The sequence below is a fragment of the Pomacea canaliculata genome, linkage group LG12 (assembly GCF_003073045.1).
Source record: "Pomacea canaliculata isolate SZHN2017 linkage group LG12, ASM307304v1, whole genome shotgun sequence".
NCBI classification, from domain to species: Eukaryota; Metazoa; Mollusca; class Gastropoda; order Architaenioglossa; family Ampullariidae; genus Pomacea; species Pomacea canaliculata.
The window spans coordinates 5,049,795-5,065,270 of record NC_037601.1 but is presented as its reverse complement, the minus strand read 5'-3'; the positions used below and the strand labels follow the sequence as shown (position 1 = coordinate 5,065,270).

Here is a 15,476-nt window from a genome sequence, read left to right as displayed (position 1 = left end):
TACAATCAACATTGTTTTACATACACTTGCTTCAGTAGATAGTGTGGGACATTGAAACACCGTCTCTGATCTGGAGTATGTGGGACTACCTGAATATTTTATTCCACATCGAAACATGAGTATTGTAGGACTACGTGTTGTACTTAAACTGTTCTGTTCTTATCTGAAAACAAGGGAAAATGGCACATCTCGGGCAGACGAGAATCATAGGTACTCGGTTGGTGAGGGAGGAAAATTTGTTAGGGAGGAACATTAATGCTCCACACCTTCCTAATACAATACACAGTGACTAAAGTTCATTCTTTGTTGTTGTCTTCATGTTAAATGTCTACTGGAGCGAAAAATTATTTTCTAATGACTGGGTAAAGCTCGGACAGTAACCTTCGCCGTCTGGGCGAGTACTTTCTCCTCTTTTGTTTTCGGTATTTAAACATCCACAAACAACATCTTCAGCAAAATGATGTCAACAACAGGTCAGGATTGCACATGAATACATTCACATTGTGAAGGTCTAGTCAATGAGAAGCTGGGACTATATGTTAATCAGGCTCATCTGTGTCAAACACGAGGTCACGATTTAGACCTCCTTGTGGTGTGCATGTCTGGAAGTGGAAAACTATATTCTATCATATTTTGGGATAGAGAATGTTTCTTTGAGCTTTGCCATTCATTATACTAAAATTTTGCACCGATCTAGTCCTTTAAACTAAACGCCATGTTGGTGATATCCGGTTAAATGAAGGACTTTGTATACAATGTGTCAATTGTCCACTTCCTAGTCTTGCTGCTACGTCACGTGACCCACAAATACTGATCATAGTCTCATTGTGTGAAAAATATGTCAGAATGACAAGAGGTCACAATGACAGTCTTTATTCTCTTCGTTTTTAATGGCCTTAATAATTTTTTTTGAAGATTTTTTTAAAACAGTAAATCACAGGCTTTTTTTATTTTTGGCTCAAACATCTCCGTGGATTGTGTTTTTTGATTATTTTTTTTTCGTTGCAGAGCCCTAGTTGAAGTGAAGTCCACCAATGTCCTGCCCGTCAGCTTCCTGATGGCTGTGTAAGCCTAAAAGTAGGAAAACGATGCTAAATGCGATAAATATTGTATTGATGCTCTTAAGGAATTAACTAGAAACACGCTTCCCTCTGTCCCTGCCTCTCGAGGTCAGTAGAAAAATGTAATCTTCGGCTTCACATCTATTGTGACTGTTGACTAGCGAAAGTACATAAGACAGTCTGTACACGTTGGTTGAATACGTATACATGTCGATACTAACTTTTGTGGAGAAGGTAACCTGATAAATGTGGGTGCAATGAGTGCTTTCTGACACACACACAGATTCGATTAAATTCCAATTTTTATTGAGTAGGTCTGAGTCCATTTCAAGGGGAACAACAGCAGCCATCATTAGCATTTTCATAAACTGTAGTGTGGAAAGAAATACAATTAACTTCCAATGGTATAAATATGTAATATGTACAGCAACATCATTACTTTACATCCAAACATGGACAGTAATTGAGATTGATTATGTTCACATACTACATAAACTAAATTGAAAAAAAATGCAGAATTCAAGTAGGGAAAGTGAAAATCTACAATGCAAGATTCAGATTAAGAAATGAGGTATTTCAGTATGAATCAGATTGATTGATTCTTTATTACTTTAAGGGCACAGCTTCAGCAAGGGTGTGAATAAGAAAATAACTACACATCTGACAACTGTTGTAATACAATCCAGCAATAAGTAATGTCAAGAATAGTTATTCTCAATTTCTATGCCCACATACATATACATGCACTTCAAAATGCAGCATGTGTAAATATATAACTACTCTCTCAGAATGACATCTTCTGAGGTTTTTAATGAGTGACATAAGAATACATGAACCTGATCAAGAGGACGAAGAAGATGCAGACGGCAAAACCGAATACAGCCCAGTAGTTGTTGGTGGTGTCGCGGGTCCGCTCCTGTTTCTTCACCAGAGTTCCTGGCCTCGCCACAAACCCCACTGGCCGAGTCATCTGCCATAATAATAACAAGAGACAGTACATCTGAGGATGCTGGATTCGGATGGTCAGGTTCTTTCAGGAGAGTTTTCTTTGTGTAATTGTATTTTACTGTTTAGGTTTCTGTGGTGAGTTGTGTTCAAGGGAGTGACACCTGTGTCTCTCAGCTCTGTCAAAGGTTTTCACATTTTAGTTAATTAGTACACAGTAAATTATAGTTGATTACATGATTGCGAATTTGCACTCTCTCGTTGGAACTTCTGATTCTCTGGATATCAGCTTTTTGCATTCTGTGTGAAACCGTTAGAATACTTCTAGAGAAATACTTGAATACTTGTGAACTGTTGATTGTGTATATTTCTTCGTACTCTCAAGGGGTGAATGAATAAAATATAAAATGTTTGTATGTGTGTTTATGCGGGTTTGTGTATTTTTCTGGTGTGTCTGCAAGGCTAGAGCTCGGATGACACAGTTTCTTTTCTAATGACATCAGACTTGCAAGGCTGTCCAGGTATTCTCTACCTTCTCTTCAAATGCAGCTATAAGTATGAACATCACTAAAATTCAATGAAAATTCAGGTTTTTCTAATGATTGTAAGGAATATCTATGTTTCTACAAAGAGAATACCCGCTTCCTCTCCCAAGATGCATTTCGTCATGCTCAGGGAACATCAGAATTGTAAATAAATATGTTTACATTGTGATAGCCGGAACAAGTTATAGGGCTGGAACTATATTTTCGGTAAGCCTACCTGTATATTAACGTGATCTCACGATGTTGGCCTCTTTCTGAGTATTTTTGTGTTTTTTAGGCTTTTATCTAAAAAACGAAGATGTTTACCAACATTTAGGGAGAAGGTACCCAGCACCTAATAATCAGAAAATTGGTATTTTTTAAAGTTCTGTCTTGTTTCGGGTTTTTAAATGAGCACATTTTTTCATTATTTACTAGAAATTTGTAACACTTTCAATTTTTTTTTTAGTTTTATAAGTGTAAACAGTTACACCTACTTTTTCACAATATCTAGTACGTTTGTAAACGTAAAAATATTCTTTGTGTTAGCAAATACCTTAATGTAAATAGATAAGTAAAAGATGTCACATTGGTTAAAAAACCACTCACATCCACGGGATTCCTACTTAAGTTGAAATGATTTGATTGTATCCCCGCGAGCTGGGGTGTGCTGGTGACAGGTCTGCTGTCAGACTGGACTTGTGGTCCTGGGTAGTACCCGGGAGGTGGGGTGTAAGTCATCTGCACAGGTGTTTCGGCTGTCCCAGACATTTTAAAATCATCAGTAATAGTTATATACACTTCTGCAAATATCTAATAATATAGACAGATCCCGCTGTGACACAAGGTATCCATAATGTGTGAATATTCTTCTGTATTATAAGATCAACCAAACCGCCAGTTTTGCCCTTATCAAGCCAGTCAAGTGTATCTGTCGAAACAGCACCAGGACCCAAAACTAATTAAAACTCAAGAAAAAATGCATTTGCTTTACAAATTTCAAATTTTGAGGAAACAATTTGCAGATAACTTTAAAACAAGAAAAACAATGCAAATCAAAGGAACAAAATTAAAAAGAAAAAACCAACTAGAAACGCTTCCCAAACCTTTCTCATCTATCGATGTCTGTATAAGTTTACAGTCTTCATCGGAGACCATGGTCTTTGGTGTTGTCTGCTGGTGACAGATGTGTGTTGTACACGGTACAGATTCTACACTGGATTTTTATACCCCTGTGCTTCCTTAATACTTCTGTGATTGCCGGTGTATCAGACTAGAATCGCTCACTCATTATGCCCACCCGGGGTTTACAGCTTGACACAAAAAAATATTTCCACCGCCACCCCAAAAGCGTTTTCGTCCCAACTTATTTCACTACAAAACATTTAACAACATGATATGGATGAATTCTCATGAAGTACAAAAATCAGTCACCAGTGTGTATCGTACATAGCCCCACTGGTTTGACTGATGTCTTTTTCATGAAACTGAGCTTTTTGAGGGTAGTTTGATGAAAAAAGGCGTAAAAAGTAAAGAATGCACAAAGGAATAAATCAGATGTAAAAAAAATTAAAAATGAAGGAATAATTAGGATGTAGAAAATTTGAAAAGTTGAGGACTTAATTTATTCCGGGTGAATAATTTAGAGGGGTTCTTTTTCAGTTTGTCACCCTAATCGGAAGACGACAACTGGTTCAGGCGGTTTACAGAATATAGTGCAGTACAATTTCCTGATCGTTTTGGCCAGCAGAGTGTTGTGTAGAAGTAGTTCCCTTTAACCCCTTAAATGTTAATGTTAATACACAGGAACGAATGCAGTCAGTGTAAGAATGTTAAGGGTTAAGGAACACACCCGAACTGTGAGCACTGAAGAATAGCTCAGCATTCGGAGTCGTAAACCTGCTAAATTTTTAAAATCATTTTGTTTGTAGAGGAAACGGAAAAGGTGGGTGGATGGCGAGTGACTTGGGTGGTAGTGCGTGGGTGTGAATGTGAGGGTGGGTGTTAACGTTTTATAACCGCCGCTTCTACTTTCATTGAGAGGCTCCATCACTAGTACAAATGGTACACATTGAGGCTGAGGAAGAAAGAGTGATTTTTGCTGTCATTTTGTGTCCTCGACCAGAAGGGTCTGTGTAAAAGTCGTTGTCACCACACTATAGTTCGGTGTATGACTCGTGGTCACCATACTATAGTCACGTGTCGCATACCTTGTAGACGGTATTTGTTTACTGGTATTGTGATCTGCTATTTGTGATTTTCTCAGGAAAGTCCTTTACCGGGCAGTGATTATATAAGACCTGGACATCCTATGGATTCCTTGTGTTTTTTTTTCTAGAAAGAATGCGCAATTGAGTTGTGATTTTTGAAACAGATGTGTTCTTGACCATGTGTGCCAGAAAGTTTGTATCAGATGACACACAGCACAAGGTTGAGAAGTTACTGGAACACAAGAACAACAGTTGGGGAAAGTATCAGGAAATCAAGTGGAAAGACTTCCCACTAGGTGACTGTACAAGGAAACCGAACACCAATTTTCTGGGGTTAATAAGAGAATGTAAGGTCAAAGTTAAGGAAAAACGAAAAACACGGATAATTTTTTTCAGACCTTTTTTCCTCCTTCTCCCTCGTTCACAACTTGGTCCATGTCGCAGTCGCACAAACAATTGCTTCTGTTATAAGTCTTTGTTACACTTTCTTCAGATTGTGGGTCCTCTACTGAGTTTCCATTAGCCACTGAGCGCTTTCCTAGTCATGAGATACTTGTCAGTCTTTGAGTAACCCTATTTCATTCAATGTTTTCTTCTCTTTTTATTTCACTGAATGCTTTCTACATTTTTGCATGCTCCATCTACGATCTCATCTTGATACCCTTGTTGTAATATCAAATAGTATTTTTTTTGTTTTTTATTCACCCTACCATCTTTCACATGGTTGGTACAGGTATGAGCCAATAACTACCTTACATCCAGTAGACCACAGACAGTTGAGTTCTAGTTCCAGACACCTTAGCTGGAGAATTGAAGTCTATTGGCAACGAGGGCAACATTTTCTTCGTCATCGATACTAAAGCTTTCATAAGCAAGTCCCATAAGCAAATATTTCACCACTTCGGTATGTAGAATATTAAATAAGTCTCTGTGGCTTTCAGTAAAGATTATTCTTTATTGCACAAATATTTCGAGACAAAGCAAAATGGTGTGTGTAGGGGGGAGAGGGTTAAGATCCGACATAAACCAAAAAAGAGATAAATTGACTGATAAACTGTAAAATTATTGTAAGCAAAAGAACAAGATATAAAGAAGAATGATTTAAAAAGTTAAAAGGTTGTCATTATTTGCGCATGCTATTTACATGTATAATGTGCGTGGATTGAATACAACTATCAAACAAAAGGACTGCTGGAATTCAATGCGAGTCTTTGTTCTTGACAGACATTCCAGCAGCCAGCGGAGAGAATGAAAAGAAAACGAAAATAAACATCCGTGGGTACCAAAACAGCAAAGAAGCATTATGAAAAAAGCGCTGATTATAAACAAAGGACAATTCAGAGGGAACTGTGGAATGACCTGTTGCTTTAGTACAATAAGAATGCTAATTATAATAACGGAAGATTCCTGGTACGATCACGACTAAGTAGAAGGACACCATTCCCCAAGTGACGAGTCCAAAGAAGATGGTGAGGCCGAAGAAAATCCAGACGATGTTGATGGAATGGCGAGCCTGCTCGTACTTATTTTCCAGGACCTCCAGGCGGGCCTGTGAACAGATGTGAACATGTACCATAGTCAGCAACAGACATCAAACACCATGTAATTAATAAATATTATACTTTGTTTATAGGCACATCTTAAAATGTACCCTGATTAAAAATGCATTCAATAACACGTGTGAAAGCATACCGAGGTTAAAACATTGAAAACCATGAGTGAAAATATCCATGATTATTAACACTTTTACAAAAACTTGCAAAAATAGATTGCGGAAACATAAGCAGATTTGAAAGAAAAAAATATTTTCAAACATTATACAAAGAGTATTTGTGAAATTTGATTGGCAGGCGTAAACCACGTGATGTACCTTCCAGGCGACGAGGATGCCAGCCATGCCGCAGATGAAACAACAGAAAATGGAACTGAGCACCGACATCACCAGGGGACACGTGGTTGCTGGCTTCAGTACCGTCACCACTGGCTGAGTCATCTGCTATAGTTTTAAAATAAACATCAAGAATACATGTGAAAAGGATGGAAGGATTAGGTTTCAAAAGTGCTCTAGTCAAAGGATCGCCGTTAAAAATTCAGTCAGTGTAGTGGTGTAGAAAGTCCAGATTTCTTGTCCGGAAACACCTAGAGATAGGTTGGATTGCGCTCTACTTGACCCTATTGTCTTAACAAATTCTGTTAAGTCGCAGAAATAATGTATAAATTTCAAAAGGCTGTATTTAGAGTTTGGACAAAATGTTATTGGAACAGTTGTTCCCTCTACCCCCACTACAAACTCACATGGAAGCCAATAGTGATCATTGGAATAAGATTGATATTAATCTGAAGTTGACAGCATCATTACCAAATTCATCTAAGAAGCTGTACAAAGAACACAATGGTTACTTCCAAGTTTCAAACACTTAATTTTTTATTCTATTTTTATCAGTTTGAACAGTTAAGCCAACTTTCCCGGTGTATCTGTAATGAAAATGATTCCTCAATTCCAGGGCAGACAGACTGTTGTTGTCATATCATCCAGCAAATGTTTGAGTATCCATGTAACTGGAGAGATTTCATGTTTACACAGGTGTTAATGTAAAACGAGAAAGGAAAATTCTTGATAAGAACTCACTATCATTGTGGGCCCAGCTGAGGTAGGCTGGATCACGTTCATTCCCATCAACTGGGGTGGGCAGAGGACTGGTCCAGTCCCAGGGTGGAATTGTGGCAGTTGGTAGTACCCGGGGGGTGGAGTGTTATTCATCGACACACTTGTAGAGGCTGTATAAATCAAAATCATCAGTGACAATGTTTTTGCCTCAGAGTTGTATGAACTGTCTGTGAAAGGTCATCAAATTTGTTCGTTAATAACCCGACACCTCCCACCCATGACATAAGATTTGTAAACATGCGTCTGCATCAGATCAGATAAGCAAGCCGCCATGTTTACCATCATGAAAAAAGATAATGATCAATTAAACTCAGTAATTTAATAATAGTTTTGATCTCAATAATTGTAATCGAAAATCGAAAACAACAACAACAACAACAAAATCCCATTCTTTCTAAATGCGGGCAAACATCGCCAAGCATAGACAAAGTATAAACCGTAAAATCAGCAACGGATGTGGAAACATTTATTTCAGAAGAGTGAAACCATTCGTGGACAATAGTGACATCATCGCTGTCCTCTCTCTGCACGGAAATGTCTGTGAGCTTGTATTTCAAGAAGAAGGGTGTGTTGTTTACTCCGCTCCACCGATTACCACCCGCTGATTTCAACAGGATGTTGTCGTTGTCGACCTTTAACCTCTACATGCCGGATACAGTGAAGTATATCAAGACGCACAACCAGCGACCTTCTCGGTTGAGTGGTTGCGGGACGAACTGGCGCCTCACGAAATGAAGGGTACGGGTACGGGTATGTTTTACATTCAGTATGTAATGAACTCCTGACCTCTTTTCACTGCGAGTGTAATTGTTTGTGTGTGAGTCTGCGTGCATGTGTCAGACAGAAAGGAAAGATTCGGTTTTACAACCTGATATGTTTAGACAGGATTGTGATATGTGTTGCCTATCATACTTTCTCCATGTTTGACATATATAAAATAAAAGTGAAAGTCTTTCCTTGATGTAACGTTTTCCTCGCCAGTGTCTATGAATACTTGTGAGAAGGAAAAGAGAAAAGAGGAAGAGAGAGATTCTGTGTGTGTGCTTGTGTGTGTGTTTGTTTGTGTGCTTGTGTGTGTGTGTGTTTGTGTGTGTTCACGCTCGTCTGTATGCGCGCATCGTGGAACTAGAAGTATAACAAGCAAAACATCAACTGTGGGACCAGAGGATTACAACTTGTTTTTAACCAAACGATTACAAATATAGTTTTAAATCAACAAAAACAGTGCCAGCTAAAAATACAAAAACAAGACAAAACAAAAAACAACAACAACAACAAACAAACAAACAAACAAACAAACAAAAAACACTGTCAACAAACTAGAAACTCTTCCCAAACCTTTCGTGTCTGTGGAAATCAGTGGAACAGTGGAGTCTGTAGCGGTGGCCATGTTGCTGTCTGCTGTCTACAGGTGAGTGTACACAGGTATGTGTTTACATCCTTTTCATACCTCCGTGGGTTGTGCTCTATTTTTATACCTCAAACTACCTGCATGAGGCCGGTGTAGCACACTAGATTTGCTCCCCACCCCTCGTGTACACCCCTGGGGGTACCTCTGGTATACCGCCCTAAACTGTCTCTCCCCTCCTCTCCGTTCCAAGAGTTAGGATGGAAACCTTGGGTTCATTCATTCCACATATTGCTTGCTATGTACATGATGTACAGATCGTGGTCATCAGGTTGTGGTAGAGTGTGGTGGTACATTTATATTGATTGATGATTCATTAATTGTTAGAAAATCAATTCATAGAAAACTACTTATTAATTATCAGTTTTTATTAATTATTATCTCTGTTAGAAGCTGTCCCGTCCTGAAACCAATGCCACCCTACTTCGCACCAAAATGTTTGACAACACTACATGGATCAGTAAACAAAAGTAAAGAGATTATAATTTTTAAAAAAAACACGGTTTCTACAGTTTACACACCAGGAACAAGTGGACAGTCCTAAAAGACTTCAACTGATAGTTGAATAATAATTATTATAAAAAAGACCAGACTTCGTGATATGTTTTCGTGCGAACTGGAGTTTTGACATACTCTGATGCATAATGAATAATTTGCAAAACAATAAATTGAGAGACCAAATAAGATGTTAGGGAGTAAGTAAGTAAGAAGTTTTATACAATATTAATCCCGGGGAAAGAATTAAGAGAAGTTTCCGTTCTATCTCTTGCCCTACCCTTCAGTGAAAACCCGCCGGCTACGGGTGGTTTGAATCACATGATGAATAAGACTTCCTGATTGTGTGTGTGTGTGAGAGGTGAGTGGTGTGTGTGGTGTGTGAGTGAAAGTGATAAAGAGAGAGAAACACGAGTTCTCAAGATCTTCCGCAGTCCTACCTTCCTCATCAAACACAATCAGTAGATAAGGGCTCGCTGACGAGTCTTTCCTCGATTTAAAAGAAATGTTGCGATGAGACAGGTTTGCCTACTACTTATGAGAGGGAACAGGCGATGAGAATATGTTTTGTTTTCAGTGAGTTTTCAGTCTCATCATGGTTAATGAATTGATCAAACATTTTATTCTCTTAGTGCATCTTGAGAGCAGAAGACTGTAACACTGGATGATGGTGTGCTTTCCTTCTTCAGTGAGACTTTCTGGGTGTTTGCATTTTGTGAGCTGAAGTCTTTGGAGTTTCTAAAATATTTCTCCCTATAATATACGTGTGAGACCACCACCACCACCACCACCACCACCACCACCACCACCACCACCACCACCACCACCACCACCACCACCACCACCACCAAGAGGGCGGAGCCGTGTGCGTCAAAGTTCACCTGTCACGTGGCTCCGACCCTGCACTGCACGTGCGTCATATTAAAGTCCCGCGAGCTGTTCAGATAAACTACATTCACAATTGTGTGGTGTGGAGCCAGTCAGATAAACAGTTTATTAACATGTTTGTGCGAGTAGCAGCCCCTAATCACTGCTTGTTGATTGCCCGGATGTTCTGTTAGCCTACCCAAACAGAGATAGGCAGTGAAAGGTAAGCTCTGGCTCTCCTCTATGGAAAGATAAAAACTTTAGTTTTTTCATCATTTACTTTAAACTTGTTGTGGGTCATCCATAGTCTAATATCAGAAATACAGTCTTGGATGCTCTGGATAGCAGTGTGTGCCTGAGAAGGAGAACAACTGGTGTACAGCTGAGTGTAGTCAGCAAAGGGTTGATCAGATATAGAGTGAGACTGGTTTTGCGCTTTATCCATAAATTATTTTTTTAAATTATGCAAGCGTCAAGGGAGGTAACATCTGAGCTTCATCAAAGAACTGTCTAAATGCACCCACCACTGCACACATACACAGAAACATGCTGCAAATGCTAACTACTTAGGTAAATGTTGCAAATTTGGAAAGTCTTGGTGCAATGCGATACAATTTATTAATTCTACTCAGCACCATGCTGCTCATTATCTAAAGTGCTCAGGGTTAGAAGTATTCAAAGGAAATATGCACATGCAGAAAGAAACAAAATGAAGTTTTCTTAGCATAGACAAACACTGCTCACTTGCTGCAAAAGGCAGACAACATAGTGAGCCCGCAGACTTTGGTGTGAGAGCAAAGATGTCAAGATCATGTTTTACACTTCTGATTGTTTTACCTCCACAAGCCTCAATCCTGCATCTGAGGTCAATGTGACACAAAGTTGTGAGTTATGAAGGTTGCTGCCTTTGACAGTGTTTCATCTCCAGAGGCCTTTCCTTGTGTTCAGCTAGTATATTCAGCGAAATTGGTATGTAAATTAAAATTTTAATAGTCTTTAACCTCACCACACACTTTCTGTCTCTCTCACTCCCAGATCTTGACGGGTCCGTTGTAACGTTTCGTCACAATCGTCGACATCTGGTATGGCGTGAGGTTCAGTGCCGGCGCCTGCCCCACGTTCTCCAGGTGAACCTTGTGCCAGTACCATTCCTCCACACAGTCGTAGGCCAGCGGCATGTAGTCGTAGGAAAACTTGTTGGCGAACAGGTGAGGGGAGACAACCATGCGGGGGACGTCACCCACCCCGAAGTGACAGATATTCCGCACAGCTTTACCATCGCACACACCCGTGTAGTTCTTAACACCGTATAGCCAGACTTTGTAACGTTGAAAATGTTTTCTCGTCTTGTTATCAACATCACCTTTCATAAAAAACAAAAACAAAAACAAAAAAAGTACCAAGGTATTTTCATGCTCAAAGATTCACTTCCACTCTTAGCAATAAATCTTTGTCTACATCAAGTTCATATTTGAGGAGTCATTATAGTAGACGCAAAATCTTGTCTGTGTGAGTGTGTGTGGTGGTGGTTGTTGTGGAAGTATAAAGATATTACTTTGTGTGTGCATACACACTGGTACTAATGTCCCAGCAATCACGCAAGATTCAGCCAAGCTTGGTCCAATGTTTTTAGCTTGGCCTAATCTTGGTCCAAGCTTGGCTGAATCTTGCGTGTTTGTTTGGGTATAACTTCTCCCGTAAAGGGAAAGCTGAGAACCTGATGTTAAAACATTTACAACTGTGAAACAGATCGAGTGCTCTAGCACAATACCATTACCCACCCGTGTGTGATCCCGGAACGCCTAGTTGCGGGTTGTAGTTCATGGTACTGAAGAATGTTTCGTCGGGAACATGGGTCGGGGCGACCCACTTGTAAAAGTCACGTGCTACACGACTATTGATGACGTAGTCCACATACCCTCGTGACGCAACGATGTGTACGGAGCCTTTGCTTACTGATAAATTATAGGGTGTCGGGAGAAACTTCCCCCAACGGCTGTCGTAAATTCTGAAAAGCACGAGGTCAAGGAGGTCAAGAAGATGACAGTTAAGACTTAAAAGCATGACTAACAATGTTCCTAAAATGTGTTTAGCAACTGCCAATGTTCATTTTATGTCTGGCTTATTACTGTTTTCTTTTTCTTTATAATTATTGTCTAAGCGCATGCCAAACTTCTACACATTACTTTCAAACAAATCCAAACTTCGACTTATTACAGGCTGGAACCCGCCGACCTTCTTAAAAGCAGCTGGAGGAAGATTATCTCACTTATCGTGACACCCGGCGATGTCATTCGCACCCTGGAAGGTTTGAAGAATGCGAACGATCTCCTTGTTGGTCTTCAGAGGAAACTCTTGACCAGTTAAGTTGATAAAATATCGCCACTTGCGAGGATGTCGCCACAGCAGTCGCATGCACTCGACATCCTGTAAAACAAGGGTCACACATGGATAATATATTATAATCTTTTTATACGCAATCTATGATTGCAAACTGCTTGCTAATTCCCTGGGTATGTCAATGCATTTCTAGCACTAGTCACGTGTACCACACAACAGTTTTTGAGAAAACATCCTAGAGTGTGACTTGTCCTTTGACTAAATGGCGGAGCAAGAAGTTTCTCTTTCCATTAAGGGAAATTGATAAAAGTTCACATGGTAGATATTGAAAAGTGTGCTTTACTTTGTCAAGCGTTTATCTATGCCTTCCAGGTTCAAAATGACACTTGTGCTAAAATAACTCTCGACTGTATTCAAAATGAACTCCCTGTCATCCATCAATCACAATGTTAAACAGCAATATTGCTGGACTGTCTTCAGACGACAGAAACAATAGGTTGCCCAACATTGCTTACCGTCTGTAACACGGAGTATTTGCCCCACTCCACACTCAGGGGGCGCTCGACGATGTTGACGTTGGGAAGACAACCGGCGATGAAGCGCAGACTGGAGTGGAAGTCGTCGCTGGACTTGTTGTCGGGGTGGATGCAGTACACGTTGTGTGGGCGGTACACTGCCCGTAACAGCCGCTCCACCTGACATCCACAGTAGGTGCAGCGTTAAAATGATGATGATGATGATGATGACGACGACGACGACCACGACCACGACGACGACGATGATGATGATGATGATTGATTATATTACTCTTACACTATTCACTAATAGGTAGAGGTATACCCCTATTTTCTCTCTCTCTACACACACACATACATACACAGTTGATTTTGATGAGGAGGACGACGACAGATGACGATGACAGACGACGACGACGACGATAGTAATTATAGTAATTAATGAAAAATCGCAGTGGACACCCCTTTTGTTAACAGACACACCTGCTCAACATTAGAGTGCACAATCAGGCTAAATGCCAGAGGGAAAGACAACTCGTTCTCGTCAACCGACGCAGACAGGAAGCCTCCATTGAGGAGATAACTCGTGCAGTTCCCTGTCTCCTGTAAGTAATGGTGGACATTCTTGGTGGGTTGTCGCCCGTGAGACTGTTGGTAGTCGTGAGCAGCTCTCAGTTCCTGTTCGTCGTTTCTCCAGATCTTGGTGCAGTTGACAGCATCCACCTTCGGGAAAGGTTCGGTTCTTTTAGTGTGCACAACATTCTTCATCCATTTGTTTTGTTCTTGAGTTTTCTTCCCGAGGATGTCAAACGGAAACAAGTTATTTCTCTTGACAACAAGCAGCAGCAGAACTATGCAAAGACTGACGATGGCCACTAATAACACGAATGCTTTCCTCAATATTTCCAACCTGCAATAAAAATGTTCCGATGAAAGTTGATTTTCGTATTGACTATTATCCTCCGTTTGTATTTCATTTAACCTTTAAAATTTGAATCAAACTAAGTTATTTCTGTTTCTATTTGTTAATATACTTCTTGTTCTCTTACCTTCCAATATTGTAAAGCATCCCCCTCATTAAGTGTGTTGATATCTAGCCTGGGCAGCGGTCATAACTTCGTTTTAACAACCGTGAGTCCTTTTTGAAGAAGGCAAAAAAAAAAAAGAAAAAAACCAAATAAATAATTAAAACCAAAACAAACCATCAGGGATGGCGAAAGGCCGTCTGCCCCCAAAAATGAATCATTTATCAATGAAAATGTTGCAATAATTATACTTTTAGGCTAAACTGTGTTTTGTTGACTGAAAATTTTGATAACCTAGGCTTACATACTATATACATGGTATAACTAACAAATTAAATGTATGAAGGACAACAGTGATGCTGTGATCTCAGTGAAAACAAAGATTTGTTGGAATCTAACATTGGTGAAAACAAAGATGTTTCCTTTACTTATGTTGCAGTTGTAGTGCGTGCCTTATTGTTATCATTATTTTTGTTGTTTTGTCTAGCCTTCTACTAGTCAACTCACTGTGTCTCCCGTCGTAGCGTGAATAGAATTGACGTCACACGTGACGCAATCTCCACCGACTATTTTATTTTCGTCGGCGATGACGCAACTGACGCATTGAAACACACAAAACATGTAAACAACAACATGCAGAAAGCTATTATTATTATTATTATTATTATTATTATTATTATTATTATTATTATTGAAACCATCATTCATCCATTGATGTAGTTTGAGGTTCAACCAAGAAAAAATTAACACGTAAGCAGTTTGAGTCCGACTGTATCGTGCTGCTGATGATGATGATGTTTATTTTTAATGCGCAGGTATCAACTCAGATCGTTATAAGCCTCCGACCTAACTTTCGTTAGTAAGGACATTTCAAATTTAAGATCATTCAACTGTGTGCACCTTATCAGTGCTAGAACAATAGTGACAAAGCTCTGCGGTACGGGCATTGAACTCGCCTGAAAATAAGCAATGGAAAGCATTATATATAGATATTGAACTATACCCATTTATAGAATCGGGTGCATAAGAACTAATGTACAAACATATTAAAAGTCGATTGTAAGACAGTATCCGCTGTTTCTCGCTTAGTTCATTTCGACACAGCCCATTTTTCAGATATATTTTACACTGTACGTCAGTTCACTGATAAATTTGTACATCACGTTTCAGTTCACTTGTGTCCACAGTCCTTAATCGACAGAAATTAGCAAAGCAGACACGTACACGGACAATCAAACACTAGCTTTAAGGTCCCATTCACCTCCGCAAGCGGTCAGAAGAGTCAGGTTTCTGGCTGTGAGATTAATGAGTTAAAAGCTCAATCTATCATTTTCTCTGTTTTCCTTTGTTTGTTTGTTTGTTTGTTTGTTTGTTTGTTTGTTTGTTTGTTTGTTTGTTTGTTTGTTTGGCCAGTCATG

General features: G+C 39.5%; 3 protein-coding genes across 6 annotated transcripts; all 3 read right to left on the bottom strand.

The window, feature by feature from the left end:
- Window positions 1-1,349: 1,349 nt before the first annotated feature.
- On the bottom strand, window positions 1,350-3,792 carry LOC112577047. 3 transcript variants are annotated; one of them, XM_025259954.1, is made up of 4 exons: window positions 3,637-3,765; window positions 3,140-3,288; window positions 1,898-2,031; window positions 1,350-1,429 (listed from the first exon to the last, which is right to left on the bottom strand). In XM_025259954.1, the coding sequence occupies exons 1-4, from the start codon at window positions 3,686-3,688 to the stop codon at window positions 1,423-1,425; spliced, it is 342 nt and encodes a 113-aa protein (XP_025115739.1). In that variant the 5' UTR covers window positions 3,689-3,765; the 3' UTR covers window positions 1,350-1,422. The 3 variants fall into 3 exon arrangements, 2 of the variants coding, with proteins under 2 accessions (XP_025115739.1, XP_025115738.1); XR_003101997.1 differs by adding an exon at window positions 2,769-2,885 and having other exon boundaries at window positions 1,361-2,031; window positions 3,637-3,792; XM_025259953.1 differs by having other exon boundaries at window positions 1,361-2,031.
- A 1,883-nt stretch (window positions 3,793-5,675) lies between these two features.
- LOC112553351 lies at window positions 5,676-8,896 on the bottom strand. 2 transcript variants are annotated; one of them, XM_025220509.1, is made up of 4 exons: window positions 8,747-8,896; window positions 7,370-7,518; window positions 6,611-6,736; window positions 5,676-6,289 (listed from the first exon to the last, which is right to left on the bottom strand). In XM_025220509.1, the coding sequence occupies exons 1-4, from the start codon at window positions 8,796-8,798 to the stop codon at window positions 6,125-6,127; spliced, it is 492 nt and encodes a 163-aa protein (XP_025076294.1). In that variant the 5' UTR covers window positions 8,799-8,896; the 3' UTR covers window positions 5,676-6,124. The 2 variants fall into 2 exon arrangements, with proteins under 2 accessions (XP_025076294.1, XP_025076295.1); XM_025220510.1 differs by having other exon boundaries at window positions 6,611-6,733.
- A 1,881-nt stretch (window positions 8,897-10,777) lies between these two features.
- Window positions 10,778-14,623, bottom strand: LOC112553289 (beta-1,3-galactosyl-O-glycosyl-glycoprotein beta-1,6-N-acetylglucosaminyltransferase-like). Its single transcript, XM_025220404.1, has 7 exons — window positions 14,566-14,623; window positions 14,083-14,171; window positions 13,517-13,943; window positions 13,034-13,213; window positions 12,448-12,605; window positions 11,960-12,186; window positions 10,778-11,541 (listed from the first exon to the last, which is right to left on the bottom strand). The coding sequence occupies exons 2-7, from the start codon at window positions 14,109-14,111 to the stop codon at window positions 11,204-11,206; spliced, it is 1,359 nt and encodes a 452-aa protein (XP_025076189.1). The 5' UTR covers window positions 14,112-14,171; window positions 14,566-14,623; the 3' UTR covers window positions 10,778-11,203.
- Between the last annotated feature and the right edge of the window lie 853 nt (window positions 14,624-15,476).

Coding starts and splice junctions, on each gene's coding strand:
- LOC112577047 (XM_025259953.1), bottom strand. CDS start 3,688: ATGGTCTCCGATGAAGACTGTAAACTTATACAGACATCGATAGATGAG. Junction 3,289..3,636: donor GACATCGATAGATGAGAAAG/GTTTGGGAAGCG, acceptor TGTCTGGGACAG/CCGAAACACCTGTGCAGATG. Junction 2,032..3,139: donor TAAGTAGGAATCCCGTGGAT/GTGAGTGGTTTT, acceptor TTATTATGGCAG/ATGACTCGGCCAGTGGGGTT.
- LOC112553351 (XM_025220509.1), bottom strand. CDS start 8,798: ATGGCCACCGCTACAGACTCCACTGTTCCACTGATTTCCACAGACACG. Junction 7,519..8,746: donor GATTTCCACAGACACGAAAG/GTTTGGGAAGAG, acceptor TGATTTATACAG/CCTCTACAAGTGTGTCGATG. Junction 6,737..7,369: donor CAGCTGGGCCCACAATGATA/GTGAGTTCTTAT, acceptor TTAAAACTATAG/CAGATGACTCAGCCAGTGGT.
- LOC112553289 (XM_025220404.1), bottom strand. CDS start 14,111: ATGAGGGGGATGCTTTACAATATTGGAAG. Junction 12,606..13,033: donor AATACTCCGTGTTACAGACG/GTAAGCAATGTT, acceptor CTTGTTTTACAG/GATGTCGAGTGCATGCGACT. Junction 11,542..11,959: donor CGTTCCGGGATCACACACGG/GTGGGTAATGGT, acceptor TTTTTATGAAAG/GTGATGTTGATAACAAGACG.